Source organism: Protomyctophum parallelum (assembly GCF_964188405.1).
Source record: "Protomyctophum parallelum genome assembly, chromosome: 19".
In the NCBI taxonomy this organism is placed as follows: domain Eukaryota; kingdom Metazoa; phylum Chordata; class Actinopteri; order Myctophiformes; family Myctophidae; genus Protomyctophum; species Protomyctophum parallelum.
In genome coordinates, this window is record NC_139717.1 from 30,612,954 (window position 1) to 30,630,621 (window position 17,668).

Sequence of the window (17,668 nt, forward strand, 5' to 3'; positions counted from 1 at the left end):
TGTGTAATATGCTGTCGCATCCGGGTGACGCGTTAGAGAGCTGCAGAATATTTGAGCAGCCCGACGCCCCAAAGAGGCATTTTCCAATCGCTGCCAAATTGAAGAACAGCACGCTTTTTATTGCCTTTGGAGACCTGTGGACTGTGAGAACCACGGGAAGTTCACAAGAGGCAGCTGGTGAGAGAGGCAGGCAGTAAAACCTCCTGGCTTCTGCATCTGTCTGCCTTCCTAAACACATGCTCTGCATATGGTCTTGTACAGTATGCGTGCGTGCGTGCGTGCGTGCAAGGGTGTCGTCATTTAGGCCCCACTTTCAACCTGGTGTCACTATTTTAGGCATGTCATTATAGGCATTTATATATCTCTGGTGTTGGGAAGAAACCACCTAAAGGGTCCAGTTTGAGGTGTTGTCCGAAGAGCTATTTAATACTTTTCATTGGTTCAATATTTTTTTAACAAGCCACAGGCGTAAAGGGTGTTCAATAGATTTATGAAGAAAACAAAAACAATATATATATATATATATATATATATATATATATATATATATATATATATATATATAAATAAATAAAATGGAGTTAGGTGGTTTCCTCCTGACAGCAGAAATACAGTATATATACTATATATGTGTGGTGCAGTACATGACAGTACATGTGTCTCCTCTCCTCGCCATATATGCATGTACGCTATAGCCGTCTTACCGATTCAGTGCAAAGGCATAATGGAACTTCACATGAGGGTGGGCGATGGGGTCAAAGGTCGGCAGCTTCTCCAGGGTCTCCACCAGCTTCACGATGGACTCGTAGTCCTGGATGACAGTGCAGGAAACACAGACTGGTGAGAACAAGACTTTGGGAGGTGTTCCATTTGTTTAGGGCACTATAAAAAGTTTCAGTTCCACAAAGCAACTTTGGATTCTTGTTAACACAGACTTCCCAGTTGGTAACAGTTACATTTATACGGAACCATTTTCAGTAAATACTTTGCAGAGAATTTGTGTTTTGACAGTCTTTCTACACATTGGAGGAGTTGTCTTTATAAAAAGTGGGTTCAGACTCCAGAGCACACATTAAGTCATTCTGGTTCTTCTGACTTGGCATAAAGCAACGAGGGGAGTGACTGCTCTGCCGCCCGAGGGCGCATTGTCAGAAGTCCAGTCAACTATTGTGCTTGCCACTTGAATAATTGAAGGTCCCCCTTTGTCACATCGCGCTTTATGCGGTTCCAAATACGCTAGTCACCATAGCCGAAGGGCGGTGAATAATTTAGCGTCTCCTCCACACTTGTTGTTCTCATCAATAATTCATGGATATAGAGCACTGCTTTTGAGTGAGTGGGCAGATGTGTACAGTGACTGGCATCACAATGCAGAGACCGGAGAGCTAACTTAAGACGAATGGACTGAAAGTTTAGCCTACAGCACTCCACAGGCGGTACGCGCCGGCCCCGCTTTGAGGAAAACACACCTAGCAAACAGTGGTGGAAATCTGTCTGTTTCAGTTTAAACTCATTTTGTACAATAACCTCACCTATCAAGGTCAGAGACTACATTAGACTACAGCTACACAGGATTGATGGCATGTTGAAAGCCTAAAAAGTAGGTTTTTAGCACATAACAACCCCCCCCCACCCCCCCGCTCCCCCACCCCCTCCTTGTTCTACAGGGAGGTCATTGCTCAGGGTGAGTTCCAGACCCAGAAACCAGTTGTCCTGGAACAACCGTACTGCTTGTTCCAGGACAATTTCTCAAGGTGGACACTTGCGGTCACAGGCAGTCAAACCTGGAAACTTCCAGTTAAGCAATACACCACGATGCACCAAACTCAAAATCTTATGTAGTGTAGTGCAAATTTGCTAATCTACAGATACAAAAACAAACAAGAAAACAGTCCACACTCGCAAACATGCAAGTGCACAGCAGTAGCATTTCAGCCTACAGGCAATGTTTATGAATGCATTATGCAGAATGAATGCATTTATACGCAAAATGTGATTAAAACTCATTCATGTGGAATTAGCAGGGAAGATGCATTTGATACAGCAATTTGTACTAAGAAGCTAAAAAGACGGATACGTTTTTGTGTTTAAAACTGTAGAGTCTAGACCACAATGGAAATAAAGCACTGATGCGCTCAATGATGGCCAAGCATATTATATAAAATGAGCAGGCTAGCATTTTCCTTCTGAGCTGCCACTGTGCGTTCTACAGTATCTGTTCACTACCTCCTGCTCAGCCCCCAGATTTAAAATATCCGTTTAACCACTTTGGATTTGGTGGGACCTTGGACTAACTCCCTATTTGGGCAAGTCATTATTTAAGTTTCCCACAAATTAAAAAAATACTGAAAATAACAGATCTACAAGCTCACTACAACAGGCTGCAATCCAACGCATTGTCAGCGTATAGATCAGCAATCTTTGATGTGCAACACAATGTAAATAAGCGAGTTGTGATCCAGTGAGAGCTCCACTGCTCCAAGTACAAACACTCCAATCAATGATGAGCATCATCATTGACAGCTTGGTTGTAAATTGTCTATACATTTTAGGAAAGAAAAAAGGCCATGCTCAGTCTTGATTCATTTCACATGTACAACTGAGATTAAGCTGGGTAGCTTCTGGTTAGTTGCCGTTCTTTTTCTCACTGGTGTGTACCTGAATATCCCTGTAAGACAGCAGCAGGTTGATGACGATGTCGGCAGAAAGGCACTCCACGTTGTCCAGACGCTGCTGGATGCGACCCAGCTCAGCAGCCAGCTCAGGGCCGGTGTACAACTCCCGGGCTTTACGGATCTCATTCAGGATGGTCTCACGGAAGTACTGGCTGTGGAAAAGAGGGAACACGGGAACACACACACACACACACACACACACACACACACACACACACACACACACACACACACACACACACACACACACACACACACACACACACACACACACACACACACACACACACACACACACACACACACACGCACACACACACACACGCACACACACACGCACACACACACACGCACACGCTGTTAGTGGTACTAGGCTGGCCCACCCTTTTTAAATTGACATACACTAGAGCCACAGCAGCCACAACCCACAGTACCACATTTAGATTAATCAAATGCACTTTTCTTTTTACTTTTAAATACAGGACATACATACACACAGACAAAAAGCTTTTTGACCCAAAACCTAATCATCTCTTCAGGCCCCATACTGCTCATTCCCTCCATGTTTAATACAAAACTATGCATCCATTCTTAATGGATGCATGGACGATGCATGGACGATAACAAAAACAAATAGAAACAAGCAGGCTTCTGGGCTGCTTCAGCATCGTGGGGAGAGATGGCACAGAGAGGTCAGGTCATGAGCTGCATACGTTCCCACATGATCATCACAATTACGTGGCACTGTACATACTGTACTGAACCACCAGTCTTTGTGAGCGTGAACATGTTTTTCAGCTCATTATATAGACCATATGGTACTAGTCTACAGCCAGGTTGACTGACTCTCTACTAGCCTATTATAAATAGTCTGTCATCTGCATCTCCCCCTCAGTGTGTACAGTATGTGATGACCTCGGTTAGGCTGGATCCAAGTCCCATGACTGCATTCAGTGCTCTACTGCATGGGTTTTCAACAGGTGGTCCGTGGACCACTGGTGGTCCGTGGAGGTATTGAATGTGGTCCCTGACCATGCATTTAGTAATGTAGGATTTGTTGATTTGCTTTAAATGTTCTTTCCGTTGAGAAAATAAACCGTGTTTCTAGAAAACTAGTTGAGAAACCGTGAACTGAATGACCTGGTGACCTATGATGAGTCCATCCATGTAGTCATTTACTGACAAGTTGGAGTTCAAGAAATTCAACAGAAAACGGGAGTTAGAATCTCAAGAAGGGGGAAGTGAATGACCTGGTGACCTATGATGAGTCCATCCATGTAGTCATTTACTGACAAGTTGGAGTTCAAGAAATTCAACAGAAAACGGGAGTTAGAATCTCAAGAAGGGGGAAGTGAATGACCTGGTGACCTATGATGAGTCCATCCATGTAGTCATTTACTGACAAGTTGGAGTTCAAGAAATTCAACAGAAAAAAAGACTTAGAATCTCAAGAAGGGGTGTGCACCGGATTGTCTGGTTGAGTCATTATTATTAGGACATTTTACTAGTAGTCAACAGTTGAGAAACAGTGGGATGTATACACATGGGATGCATAGCAACTTAAGTGTTAACTTACAAAAGCACTAATCTTAGCCCATATCCCCACCCAACACAATAGTGGTCCCCAGGTTGATTCTAAGTCAGGGTGGTGGTCCCTGGTTCACAATCAGTTGAAAACCCCTGCTCTACTGTATCTCCAGCAGTAGCACAGTGGGCTGACCGAACTAACTGTGCCAAAAAGATTGGCAACAACAGCCCATGCTATCCTCCGCCTCTAGAACATGACTCACTATTCATGGAACAGAGAATGCTGAGATGCTGAGAATGTTTTCAGCATTGAATGGGCTATATGCACACAGGCCATTTTGGAAATAACTCGGGCCCCTTCCCTACTTCCTTCACAGGTGTTACTGCTGATATTTAAATTAAGGCCCTGTTCCATTCTAGTCATAGTCAGGGTAGCCAAATGGCAACAATCAGTCACACCTGGACTTGCCTCACAGCACACCATTTGGAAACCACTGAGCTAACATACCAAACTAAACTCTAACTTTGATGCTCTTAACCACTTAAACCCTATAGATACTGTTGATCAGAGCCAGTACACTGTCCCCTCCCTTTCCCCTCTACACCAAATATCTTCACCGAAATCAGCCAATCTACATGCTTGTAGATCTGATATTTGAATGTTTTCCTATTTTGGAGGAATGGTCGCATATTATGACATGCTCAGACGCTGGGGTTTGTGATATTTTCTTCCCTCTACTTTTTAGAGGACATGCATAGTCTGTTAGGCTTGACCTATATCTATTGGACCTCATCTGACCTGTTTAACTGTTTGACCGGTCATCTCACTCAGCTTAAGCTTAATACAGATATGCACCATGGTCACTGCTTTATCAGGACACTGATACGAGATTACTGGTAACTGTTGAAGTGCAACAACAACAACGGCGGCGGCGGTGCCTCAGGGGTAGAGTGGCTGGATGGTTGCCAGTTCGAACCCGGGCTCCCCCAGAGTTAGTGTCGAAGTGTCCTTGAGCAAGACACTGAACCCCTAATTGCTCCCGATGTGCTGATTGGTGCCTTGGTTTCCGCCGCCATGTGTGTGTGAATGGGTGAATGTAATGCACAATCTATGTAAAGCACCTTGGATAAAGGCGCTATAGAGCGTATGCGTGTGACATCATCATCATACCTGGAAGTTATGCGGGAACGCCTACTGAGTGGAAAAAAACTACTTTCTGGCCTTCATAGCCCATACATCCAAACAGAAAAGTCCTATTTGATTGCATTAAATGACTTTAAACCACATTACATTCACTTTGCCACTCGATCTGCCATTCACTTTATGCATGTGCATACCCTCTATATAAATGCACCATTTACCATTTACAACATCATGTTTTCTCTGTACTTATTCACATTATACTCTGTTCCTTTCTGTATCTGGTTCCTGACACTGACAGTCCTCTTCTTTGTCATTCAGAGATGCCCTTTTGAAACTTTGTAGCTGGAAGCAATCACAACTGGGTTTAAACCCCATCGCCGGCCCAACTTCATCTCTCCTGGTACTCACTGGGAGTTGGCTGGAGGCACCTTCAGCAGCCGGATGAAGCGGTCCAGCAGGGGAATGCAGATTGGCCCTAGCAGCATCTCAAAGCTGGGCTGCATCAGCTCCGTTAGGCCCTTCATCAAGCTGCTCTCGCAGCTGTAGACCTTGTTGTGTGGTGTCACCATATACGGGATGAAGGTGTAGTTGGCCGAGCATGTCTGCAAGGAAGAGAACACCACCACAGTTAAATCAGGGGCATTCATTTAACTCTCACCGGTCAATTTTTTAACTAACAATAAAACTGTGCTGTGCTGTACAGTACAGTATAGAGTACACAGTACAGTATAGTAACTATCACGATAAAACTATAGTTGCACCCACAGAGTTACAAGTAGTACAGAGCCAACTCAGGTCCTGTTTTTTTTTGTTTTGTTTTTTACAGTAAGGGGTTAATGACCATGCATTGTGATGACCATTGACCACCTACTTCTAATCAGTTAATCCTTGGCTTGAGTCCAAGTGGATTTTCTTGCCAAATGTCATGAAATACCCTCAAGGCATTGAGGAACCAACCTCACCAAGGCAACAACCTTAATATCAACCTCGCCAATAGTTATTCCTCTTATGTACAACCACACCTTGCAAATAAAATAATTCTGTGTCTTATAAGTTATAATACATTATGCACATTATCTTTATCCATCTTCCCTCTACATCAAATATCTTCACTGGGAATAGCCGATCTAGACGTTCACTGTTATTTTAGCCGAAAGTCCAGAATAGTGACGCTAGTGTAGATGTAATGTGGATAAACGCTAACACGCCGACAACAATAGTTTATGATGGGAACTCATATTGCCAGGAGGAAGTCTGAGTTGCTTCCCCTGTGCAAGACGGTTACAAAGGTGACATAACACTTCATTTATACACCGTCTAAATCAGGCTGAATAGGCTCTCTTTGCAGTTTGCACAGACAATGGTGTATACACAGAGCCCTATATCTTGCGCCACCCCGGTTCCCTAAACCTATTTGCCATTTTTACTATTTTAAAACATTTAAAATAGTACAAATAGCCGATCTACAAGCTAACAACGTGTCGATGTAGATTGGCTAGTTGAACTATTTTTAAATGTTTTAAAATAGTAAAAAATGGCAAATAAGTTTAGGGATAAGGGGTAAGGGGTGGCGCAAGATGGAGCCCAGAGTGTACAAATGTAACTAAATAATATCAATATGGTGACATTTGTACAATCTCATTGATAAATTAATACAATGTTTTACAGTGAAGTGAGCCAGCAGACGCCTAAAGCGGTTCAATGGACCCCAGGGGTCCCCGAGGGGTTTCCAAAGGGTCCCCAACGAAATCACTATAATCACTTTAACCCTACGGTAAATAGCCGATCTATAAACTCACGACGTGTCGCGATGGAATGGGTCTTGAGCTTGTAGATCTGCTGTTTGTACAAATCTTGTATGGGGGCCCCCCTTGCATACAATTCTTTCAGATGATGGTCTGGGGCCATCATCTTAATTTGGGCAGCCTTGACATGATAAAGTTGGAGAAGCACTGGCCTAAAGCAGGGGTTCTCAACCTGTGGGTAGCGACCCCTCGGGGGGTCGCCAAATTATTTTAAGGGGTCCCCAAATAATTAAAAAAAAAAAAGTAAAATGGAAAAGATAGTATATTACCTTCCCTAATGATTATATCTGGTTTATTTATGGTGTATTGTCTCTATTATTAAGGTTATTGTAGCAGTCAATTTATATTGGGGGCGGGAGGGGGTCCCCGGCCAAAAACGTTCAGAACCCCTGGCCTAAAGGACACATCGGCCACATCATCAGCAACATGTGCATTTATGAACACTTGACCTGAACTGCTCCTGTCACGTGTCACCCCACAACCCCATGGAGAAAACTACCGTTCACATTCCATTCATTCATTATTGGAAATCACTGCTTATGGAAATCAGCTTATGGAAATCAGTTCACTCAGCCGTCCTAGTCTTATTATTTACAGATGGAGTATTATAATGTAAGTACTAAGTACAGTACATCCTATCTCATTTTAGCTCCAAGTCTGTCCCTGTTTTGGCTTCGGTGGTAGTGCTTGATGGACACTTTTTTTTTGTTTTGGGTACATGTGGTAGGAAAAGGCAAAAAAAAAGAGATATGCACATCCCAACACTTTTTAGATACGGTGCTGGACCCAAAGATTATCAAATGAATAAAAAAGGGAAAGTCCTCTCTTTGTTTTAACCAAACAATGTTTTGCCCGTCCAGGCATTCTCAAGGCAAAAGGCAAAAACCCATTGTAAAAACCTTCCATTTTTGTTTCGGCCAGGAATTTGGAATGCATTGGTTGCTGCAGGCGGGGACCTGCCACTGGTTGGGAAAGCTTGAGGAAACACTTTCGTACTGAAACTGGGAGAGGAGCAAGAAAATCTATTTTTGGTGTCCTGATGAAACGGTCACATCTGTCAAGGCATACACAGTCACTGCCTGATGTATGTCCAAAACCCTTACTTTTCAGGAAATGGAAAAAAGGAAAGAAAAAATGTTGGCCCAAATGTAGTTATTATTTAGTCAACCTTTCGGTAATACGTTTCATTAAATATTCATAAAACCCACCCACACCCACTTTCACTTAAAATAAAATCAAGAATAACAAAAAATAGCAGATCAAGATATTTGTCTACTCACGCACTATTTGCACATGAAAAAACAAGTAAGTAAACATAAAAATGTGAAATGTGGAAATACGAGATTTGTACCCAACAGTAACAATACGTATTTGTATTTGAAATATCTGCACTAGTTGGTGTGTTAATGACCTAACGACATAGGCGTGACTAATGCTTACCTAGACACAGGAGCCCACACGAACTTTGACCTGAGGGTCAAGATTCAGTTTATGCCCAGAGCAAGCAGGCTCTAGTAGCTCAATGGTACAAATTTTAGCTTAAAGGACAACTTTAGTTTTTTTCAACCAAGGTTCATGTTTTAGGTTGTTATTAGGGAAACTAAAAGGTGAGTGTTCATTTTCTTTCATTTGCTGCTTTCTTTCGTTTTAAGGATTTTAGCAGTTTTTGACAGGGGGGCGGGGGCATTCGAGCATGGGGCTAAATATGTATTTTTGTACAAAATTTTATGGCGATTTATTTTTTTATTATTTACTATAGTCCTAATAAACCCCAAGAAATTTCATCTGGCCACAAAAGATCACAGGATCTACTGAATGTGACAAACTGACATATTGAGCATATACACACAGTATAAGCCTTCCCCCAGTAGGCTACCTTCACATTCAGTAGATCCTGTGATCTTCTGTGGCCAGATGTAATTTCCTGGCGTTTATTGGGACTATAGTAAACCATAAAAAAAAGAAATCACCATAAAATGGTGTAAAAAGATACATATATAGTCCCATGCTCGAATGCCCCCGCCCCCCTGTCAAAAACAGCTAAAATCCCTAAAACGAAAGAAAGCAGCAAAATGAAAAAAGATTAACACTCATCTTTTACTTTATCTCATAACAAACTAAAACATGAACCTTGGTTGAAAAAAACTAAAGTTGTCCTTTAAGTTTAAGCAGGAAACCGGGTTAAAATCTGGGGTAGAAGAGGAAAGTTACATTGTGCTGCTTTAAGCTTTAAGAAATGCAATTTGAATTGGCATTTAAACCACCAAGGAAAGTGGTTCAAATCTGACCAGTTTCTATGCTTTTTTTCTTTCCTTATTTTTTGCTGTTCAGACTTGATAAAACAAATCTGCTTCCAATCTGGATAGGCCATAATCAGATTTTGCCACACCCTAGCTTTCACATTTAACCTCAAAATTGAGGTATTTTATTAATATTTCTTCCATCTTTAAATGCTTTTTGCAGATTAATCTGATGTAGATTAATAGCCAATCTACAATCTCACAACACATCGTGATGCATAGATCGACCATTTTCGATCCGTGATTTTAAAATAAAATTACATCTGCTTCCTTCCGCCTTCTGTGAAGCGAACAGTGTTTTTAATGACATCACCAGCAACAACCTTTACAGAGTAGCACAGATTTGCATCCATACAGGTGACAGTTGACCCATGTTGCAACACCCGACGGCAGTTATATTTACCTCGCTTCTGTGTGATCCCAAATGACTGTCACTAGTCCCTCTGGCAATAATGTATGTATTGGCCCAGGCCGTAGCGTAACGGTCTGGGCACCGGACTGGTGATCCAGTCGCGGTGTGCCGCGGGTTCGACTCCCGGACCCGACACGGCCTTTACCGCATGTCATCCCCCATCTCTCTCCCGTTTCCTGTCAGCCTACTTTCTATCCCTTAAAAAATCAATAAAGGCGTAAGCCACAAAAAAATATCTTAAAAAAAAAAAAAAAAATATGTATTGGCGGTGGTGGAAAGTACCTGTACATTTAGTACTGTAGTACTTGAGTAAAGTATTTTTTTTGTTACTTTTACTTTACTCAAGTATTCCTATTTTGCAATACGTTACTTCTACTCTACTACAGTACATCTCACTATAATTATTTGACACTTTAGTTATTAGTTACTTAGTTGCATATTAAGATTTTGATAATATATGAGAACCTTTGAAATGGGACCTTCTGCATAATAGGATTTTTACTTTTGGTACTCCAAGTGTACCGATAAGTTTGCACTTACTCAAGTAAAATTGTGAATACAGAACTTTTACTTGTAATAGAGTACCAGTATTTATAGTACATTGTGGTATTGTTAGTTTTGCTAGGTTCCAGATCTGGCTTGCAAACAAAGGTGTGGGACAGTGAGAGAATGTGAAAACGAGTCCATGATTCAGTCAGTTGGGCCTAAACTTTTTTTTTTTTTTTTTTTAAGATTTTTTTTTGCGGCTTACGCCTTTTATTGATTTTTGAAGGGACAGACAGTAGGCTGACAGGAAACGGGAGAGAGATGGGGGGATGACATGCAGTAAAGGCCGTGTCGGGTCCGGGAGTCGAACCCGCGGCACACTGCGACTGGATTACCAGTCCGGTGCCCAGACCGTTACGCTACGGCCTGGGCCAGTTGGGCCTAAACTTAAGGCAGAATGTTTGTGTGTATTTATGTGTATGTTTATACTTATGCATAACAACTTTATAACCGACTAAGTTATGGTAGTTACAATGTGTTCATGTTGTTCCACTGAGCTTATAAAGCATTTTGACCAGCACTTATAATACGTAAAAAAACATTTGAAGCCTTTATGTGCATTATAATGCAATATAAATGCGATTATAAGGAACTATAGTCCCAGCCTTTAAGTGTTACCAAGAGCTGGTTGCAAAGGATAGGACAGAGATTTTCAACTGGTGGTCCGTGGACCACTGGTGGTTCGTGAAGGTATTGCATGTGGTCCCTGACCATGCATTTAGTAATGCAGGAAATTGAAGATTTGATTTTATCAACCACTAGTTGAGAAACATATCGTGCATGCACACACGCACGCCATTATTAGGAAATGTGCACAAATAACCAATCGCATGCGTCTGCTTGCTCATGCATAAGTTGCAATGAATCAATTAGCATTAGTTTAGTATGGGAGAAAGAGAACCGAATAAGGGCAACTATGGGAAAGAATAGATCAGTGGTTCTCAATCTTTTTTGAGCTCTGGACCACTAGCACATGTCAGTTAAATAATGGCTGTTAAGGTCTTGATTTAATTCACCTAAAATTAACCAATTAAATTAAGCCTTCAATATTTCACTCCAAGCTTTTCCCCCACACCACGCCCATATCCCCCCCACCCAACACAACAGTGGTCCCCAGGTTGATTCTTAGCCAGGGTTGTGGTCACTGGTTCATAATCAGTTAAAAACCCCTGGGATAGGAGAAGGGGAGCTGCAAAGGTTATTATGATGTTAATGATTAGCAGTTAATTTTTACAACAGCTCCAGTGGTCATTAAGCCGTGGAGGAAGGAAGTCATCCTGATGACTTTGTTAGCCGTGGTCTAAATCACCCGTGTCTTGGAAAAAGATTGTGCGTGTGTGCCCTGCTGCAACACATCTGGTGCTGCCCTGCTGCAACACATCTGGTGCTGCCCTGCTGCAACACATCTGGTGCTGCCCTGCTGCAACACATCTGGTGCTGCCCTGCTGCAACACATCTGGTGCTGCCCTGCTGCAACACATCTGGTGCTGCCCTGCTGCAACACATCTGGTGCTGCCCTGCTGCAACACATCTGGTGCTGCCCTGCTGCAACACATCTGGTGCTGCCCTGCTGCAACACATCTGGTGCTGCCCTGCTGCAACACATCTGGTGCTGCCCTGCTGCAACACATCTGGTGCTGCCCTGCTGCAACACATCTGGTGCTGCAGTGCTTTAAGCAATTGAACCCCAGCATCACTATAGGGGGGGACGATGACATTAAAATAGTCAATCTACCAGCTCACGATACTGTATGTCGTGAACACGACATGTTGTGCGCTTGTAGACTGGCTATTTTCATGGCGAAGAGATTTGGTGTGGACAGAAAAAAGCAGTCCAAGTAAGTACAGTTGTAACTCAAGTCCGTTTCACTAAGACTAGAGGGTTTAATCCATTAAAACCGGGACAGCATCTGTGTGATTAAAAAATATATAGCGTTGGCTATTTTTGAGTGGTGCAACCACTCCAAGGAACAGCAATGTCCGTGTCCGCCTATCTATGTGACGTTCACCCATGCGCCTATGTGACTGTGAGCACCAGTAGCTATGACTATTAGTACCAGTAGGGGCACTGTTGTGCCAGAAACAGAGAGAGTGCTGCACTGTTGCCTGCTAATGAGAGAGAGGGGGGGGGGGGGAGTCACCACTCAGTTCACACGGGTGTGAAGGCATTTGTAGAATCCACCTCAGTTCTTCATGGGTTAAGTTAAGAGGTTATCCAGATAGCACTCATTGTGTTACCACAGAGGGTCACTACACTAGTAACTCTGGCCATTGTGTTAACGCACACAATCACTACATAACTTATAACTATTATTGTCGTTGTCCGGCGGAAATGTCCAAAACAATTACTTTTCAGGAGATTAAACCCACAGACAGTCAGACACACACTTAACCACTTTCACTTTTACTTTCACAATGTTTCAAAAAAGCATTGACAAGGGGAATGTGGAACAGAAACCTCCAAACAAGAATTGAGATTGCCGGAAGGGAGAGAGGGTGTCCGAGGCAATTTGAGTGAGAGAGAGAGAAGCATGTACAATTTTTGTAACCCATTTCCACCCAGTGTCATTTGCATAGAGTAATTCTGGGCACTACACTCCCTCTGCCAACCTGGGGAGAGCAACGGACTGACCACATTCGTTCAATGCATGAGGATTATTTTCACCTGTGGCATTCATTCAGAAGAATACAACTAAAATCTAAGTACATTTCACTCCTATTCTGGGGTGAACATCTGGCAAAAATTGCAGATGTACAACCTCAAAATATGGCTATATTTGACAAAGATTTGGTGTTGAGGGGAAGATGGGGGACCCCGGTCAACTAAGTACAGTAGGTGGGTATAAGTGATTAACAGTGTCAGATGTTTGTGTGGCTGCAAGAACATTCCTTCTTTGCACAACATAATGTGGGAACAGGATTTGTGAGTGTGAAGGCACAGACAAGGAGAACTGAAGATTGCATTCAATACTTACAGTGTTTTTCTGGCAAATGACCTCCTGGAAGAAGCAAAGAGAAACAGGCTATTAGAGAGGCTTCAAGAATTCTTCTCCTTGATTTTAACCAGTAGTACAATGCTAACAATAAGATCATGCAATTCATAATACTTCATTTGAATTCAAAGTAAACAACTTCAGAATAAACACATAAAAATGTTTTTTTTCTTTTTTACATAAGTAAGCATATTTGCATAACTATAACATAGTTATGGAATTGTAATGTAATCTAAAGTCATCTACATTTTGAATTGAGGGTGGTGCTAGCTAAAGCAAAACAATGAGGTCACAAAAAAATGTATAGTAGTGCAAAGCAAATTCCATGGCAATCCAGCCAGTGTGTTCTGAGATATCTTGTGTGAGACCAAAGTGTTGGACAGATGGAGGACGAACTGAGCACACGACTGACCGACATTACCATCCTTATTGCCAATTTTGCCATGGCAAGATAGGATAAAAAAAAAGGTTTAAACTGTGTACATACTTTAATAATTATAATACTAAGAATCTCTAAGCCTTGGTTATACTACTACTGTAAAGGACATCATTAGAAACTAGACTGGGTCCAATAACAGTGTTGCTTTATCTCATGACCTTTTTTTGTCATTACAGTAATGTATTTAAGAGAAAGCACTGCAAAGCAGAAGGCCTGCAACACTCCAGATTAAACAAAAGTCTCAACGTGAATGGCTGAGTCAACAATATAATGAATCTGAGAACAGCCAGCGCACAACAAATGTATCTGAACACAGAAAGACTTGTTAGGTTGAAACACGCCCGTTGCTCTGTGTGAAAAGGACATTTATTGAGCTCTGGCTGTTTTCTCAATTACAGTAATGTATGTCAATGAATTCCACCACACAGATTCACTTCCTCATAGACTGCTTGTCTTTAGCTAGCAAATGTGGACATTCCATGTGCCATTGACTTCCATGATAAAAAGTGATTCAGTTAAACATTTCAAAAAGTACAGAACATAAAATGTAGTGTGATTCTACATTAGGCACAAGAAATGCTGGGTTTGATCAGTGCAGCAGTTTGCTAGATTATCTCCTGAAAGACACACAGACAGGACCCTCTTATAGATGGCTACATCTTTCAGAGGCACGCCGTAAAAAATAAGATTGAAACACCATGCCGTTAAATAATTGAGTAGCAGCCGGCTGATCCACAAGTGAGGAAACCACCAGAGAAAAGTGGTCTTATTATAAGACAGGGTGGGGAGCTCCCAGACGGCCAGCCATCCCACCCAGACACACAATCCCACCGCAGCATGGGGACAGCGTCATGGTTTAGGGGCCATTTAGCATTATAGCTGCAAAGAATAGCATCTTCAACCACATAAACCCTGGCGTCCCTAAGTTTTGGACATGCCATTATATGGTAGGTGAAATTCTTTAATGTCTTTCCAAACTATTCTAAAATGTTAAGATATATATAATTTTTTCATAGTTTGCAATAAATACAGTACAATTAGTGTAATATTCTGGGACTTGTAAATAACACACTTGGAGAGCATTCAACATAGGTCTTTACTTCTCGACTCTTAATGCAGAACTGAACACACACAGCACACTCAGAGGCTACAACAGTGGAAATAATGTTCTCAATCAGTGGCATGATCTTTCACCTAGAAGGCACTCTATTACAATTAGCTTATTATATTTTCTATTTAAGATTTTCTGTACCATAATCTGCAATGCTACTCACTGCTACTATACACATACCTGTATAACTGTATGCATGGCTGTGCATTACCGTACACTGTAAAGTCCTTCCTGAGTGTTAATTTAACTCTGAGAATGTAAAAATTTACCCTTTTCAAACTCATGATTTTGCAGTGTATGTAGCTGTATCCAGTGTGGTCACCACCTGGGGGAAATGTCGCCAGGAGGCTCCTCTCACTAAGCAAAACACTTTGAAGAAAAGGCTCCCTGTTCCCTTTCTGCAAGACGCCTGCAGCAGAGACTTTGAAACCTTTTTCATCTCTGCTCTTAAACGGAGGGACCGCTTTCTAGGGGCAAGACTCAAGGAAACATCCCAGGCACACTAACACATACAGGTCTGATTCATTTGGTGTTCTGGCCTTACAATGTTGTCACAAACGTTGACCGATTCACTTAAAGGGGGTGCAAGTAATGTAATGCGTTTAGTTTTTTGTAAAAAAATTAATCTCTATAGATTCTATGCTGGACGTCATCAAACAAGCATACACATCTGGCAAAAACGCCAGAAGACCTCACCAATACCGGGACATCGGCTTGAGCTTACTTGTCGCCATGACAGCTAACCATCTGCTGAGTAACTCACAACAGTCGGGCAGATAGTGGCTCTGAGGATACTGGAAGGTGCAATGGTGAACCTGTCAGTAGCGATCACCTCCTTCATTAACTTGTGCAAAGCTATTGACACCATGCATCGGGGGAAACTCATAAACATTCTCCGGACCAATGGTGAAACTTCCTGGGGAAATGGTGCACATGATAGCAGCGAGCTATAGGCCTAGTCGGACTCGAGCCAAAGGTTCTGACCCACGATAGCGTGACTAAAAGAGTTTAAGAAACTTGAGAGATACTGAGATACTATCACTTTTTATAATTTGTAGTTTGGCAGTGTCCCGCAAAAGTAGTGAAAATAGCCGCTCACAAAGCTCACAAAACACTGCATCGTGACACATCTGAGAGCCTGAGAAGATTTTCAAAATGTTTGAATATCTTTGCATATGACATGCATAAAAAGGACTCCAGGTTGGAAGTGGTTAAATATATCATCCAATTAATGTCTGTGAAAGTAAACCCTCATACAATACGAGAGCTTGAGAACATTGCAATTTAACTAAATGAAAATGGTTGTTGATTACTGTACACCTCATTAAATTGATATTAATGATATGATATATGATATGAACACCATTTCTGTGTCCTTGGGCATCAAACAGTCCACTCACCTCACATCTCAATCTGTTCTGTTAATGTGTCTTCAAGCACCAAATCACAGCTGCATCAATTTAATGATCTGTACTGATCGCTTCTAAATGCAGCCTTTAATCACCAAGCGCAGAACATTGAGTTTGATGAATTGCGGGGGGAAGAAAGTGATGGGCCAATTTTTTTGTCAACTGAAATGTTTTAGTGTTAGTCTTGTAATATCAAATATCATTTATATAATTTTTAGTCGACTAAATCTACATTTAGTCAATGAAGTTTTCGTCAGTGAAAAAAGGTAGTCGACGAAGATTTTTCATCATAGTTCTAATGCCAATTCATACTCCAGTTTTAGGTGAAGAGGTGGTATAATTAGTCGACAAAATCAACACTGCTTACCTGCAGAGACTGAATGGAGTCTGAGTTGGTGTCACAGTACAGGATGATGTTGTTGGCCATGCTGAAGCTCTCCCTCACACCCAGGTGGTAGAACAGCGAGGGCTGGCGGAACGCATCTGTCATCTCCACCACGGCTATGTCTGAGGAATGGAATGGATGTTAGCTTTACTGCTGTGGAGATCAGGTCAATATCACACTGTGTGGAGTTTGCATGTTCTCCTGACCCCCTAGCGTAGGTACCCTAATAAAAAACATACAGTAAGCCTGGTCTCTATACTGCCTCCCCCTGGCCAGCCGGGGCGCCTGATGGAGGGTAAAGGAACTGGTTGGAATAATGTGTTCCTTCCACGTGCTATGTCTAACCAGGGAAACTCCCCCCTGTCAGGTGAAAAGAAGCGGCGTGGCTTGGACTTCTCATGCAGTGAAGGAAGTATGAGGTCAGTCTGTTATCTCCCCAGGTTGACTTACTTAGGTGGAAGATGACTGATTAGCAACTTTCAGATTTTGTAATCACCATACCCGTTCACATGATTAGGCTACAAGTTCAAGGCTACTTATTCCCACTGTTAAATCGGATCTGGGTAACGTAAGACAATCTGTTTTAAAATTGGATAATTTAATTTCACTTGATCGGTTTAAACAGCTTGTCATTAATACTTTGAAAGCTGTCGTTTGTTATCTTTTGTCATTTATATATGAGAGAGGTGGCAAATGCGTGGCAAAGATCACAAACTGGATGCATGCCCAAATACACAGCGCATGTAACTCTGCCTGGCTGGGATGGACTTTGACTTGACTTTGCCACAGTGCAAGACACGAGATAATACTCAAGCCTGCTTTTTCATCTGTTTTCCAATATCCACCGCTCTCTATTTCAACAGATTATATTACATTGCGTTGAAGAGGCTCAGATCCGAGCAGCGAAATCTCTGTACCTAAT

At 42.0% G+C, this 17,668-nt stretch overlaps 1 protein-coding gene across 2 annotated transcripts in view; it reads right to left on the minus strand.

Moving 5' to 3' along the window:
• The window catches only part of map3k5 (mitogen-activated protein kinase kinase kinase 5), a 68,531-nt gene that overhangs the window by 34,849 nt on the left and 16,014 nt on the right, over positions 1-17,668 (minus strand). For both annotated transcript variants that reach the window (XM_083790861.1, XM_083790860.1), the window contains exons 2-6: positions 16,729-16,868; positions 13,385-13,408; positions 5,755-5,948; positions 2,659-2,827; positions 705-811 (exon numbers count right to left, since the gene is read on the minus strand). In XM_083790861.1, coding sequence (XP_083646987.1) covers positions 705-811; positions 2,659-2,827; positions 5,755-5,948; positions 13,385-13,408; positions 16,729-16,868 — 634 coding nt within the window. The remainder of the gene's footprint in view (positions 1-704; positions 812-2,658; positions 2,828-5,754; positions 5,949-13,384; positions 13,409-16,728; positions 16,869-17,668) is intronic.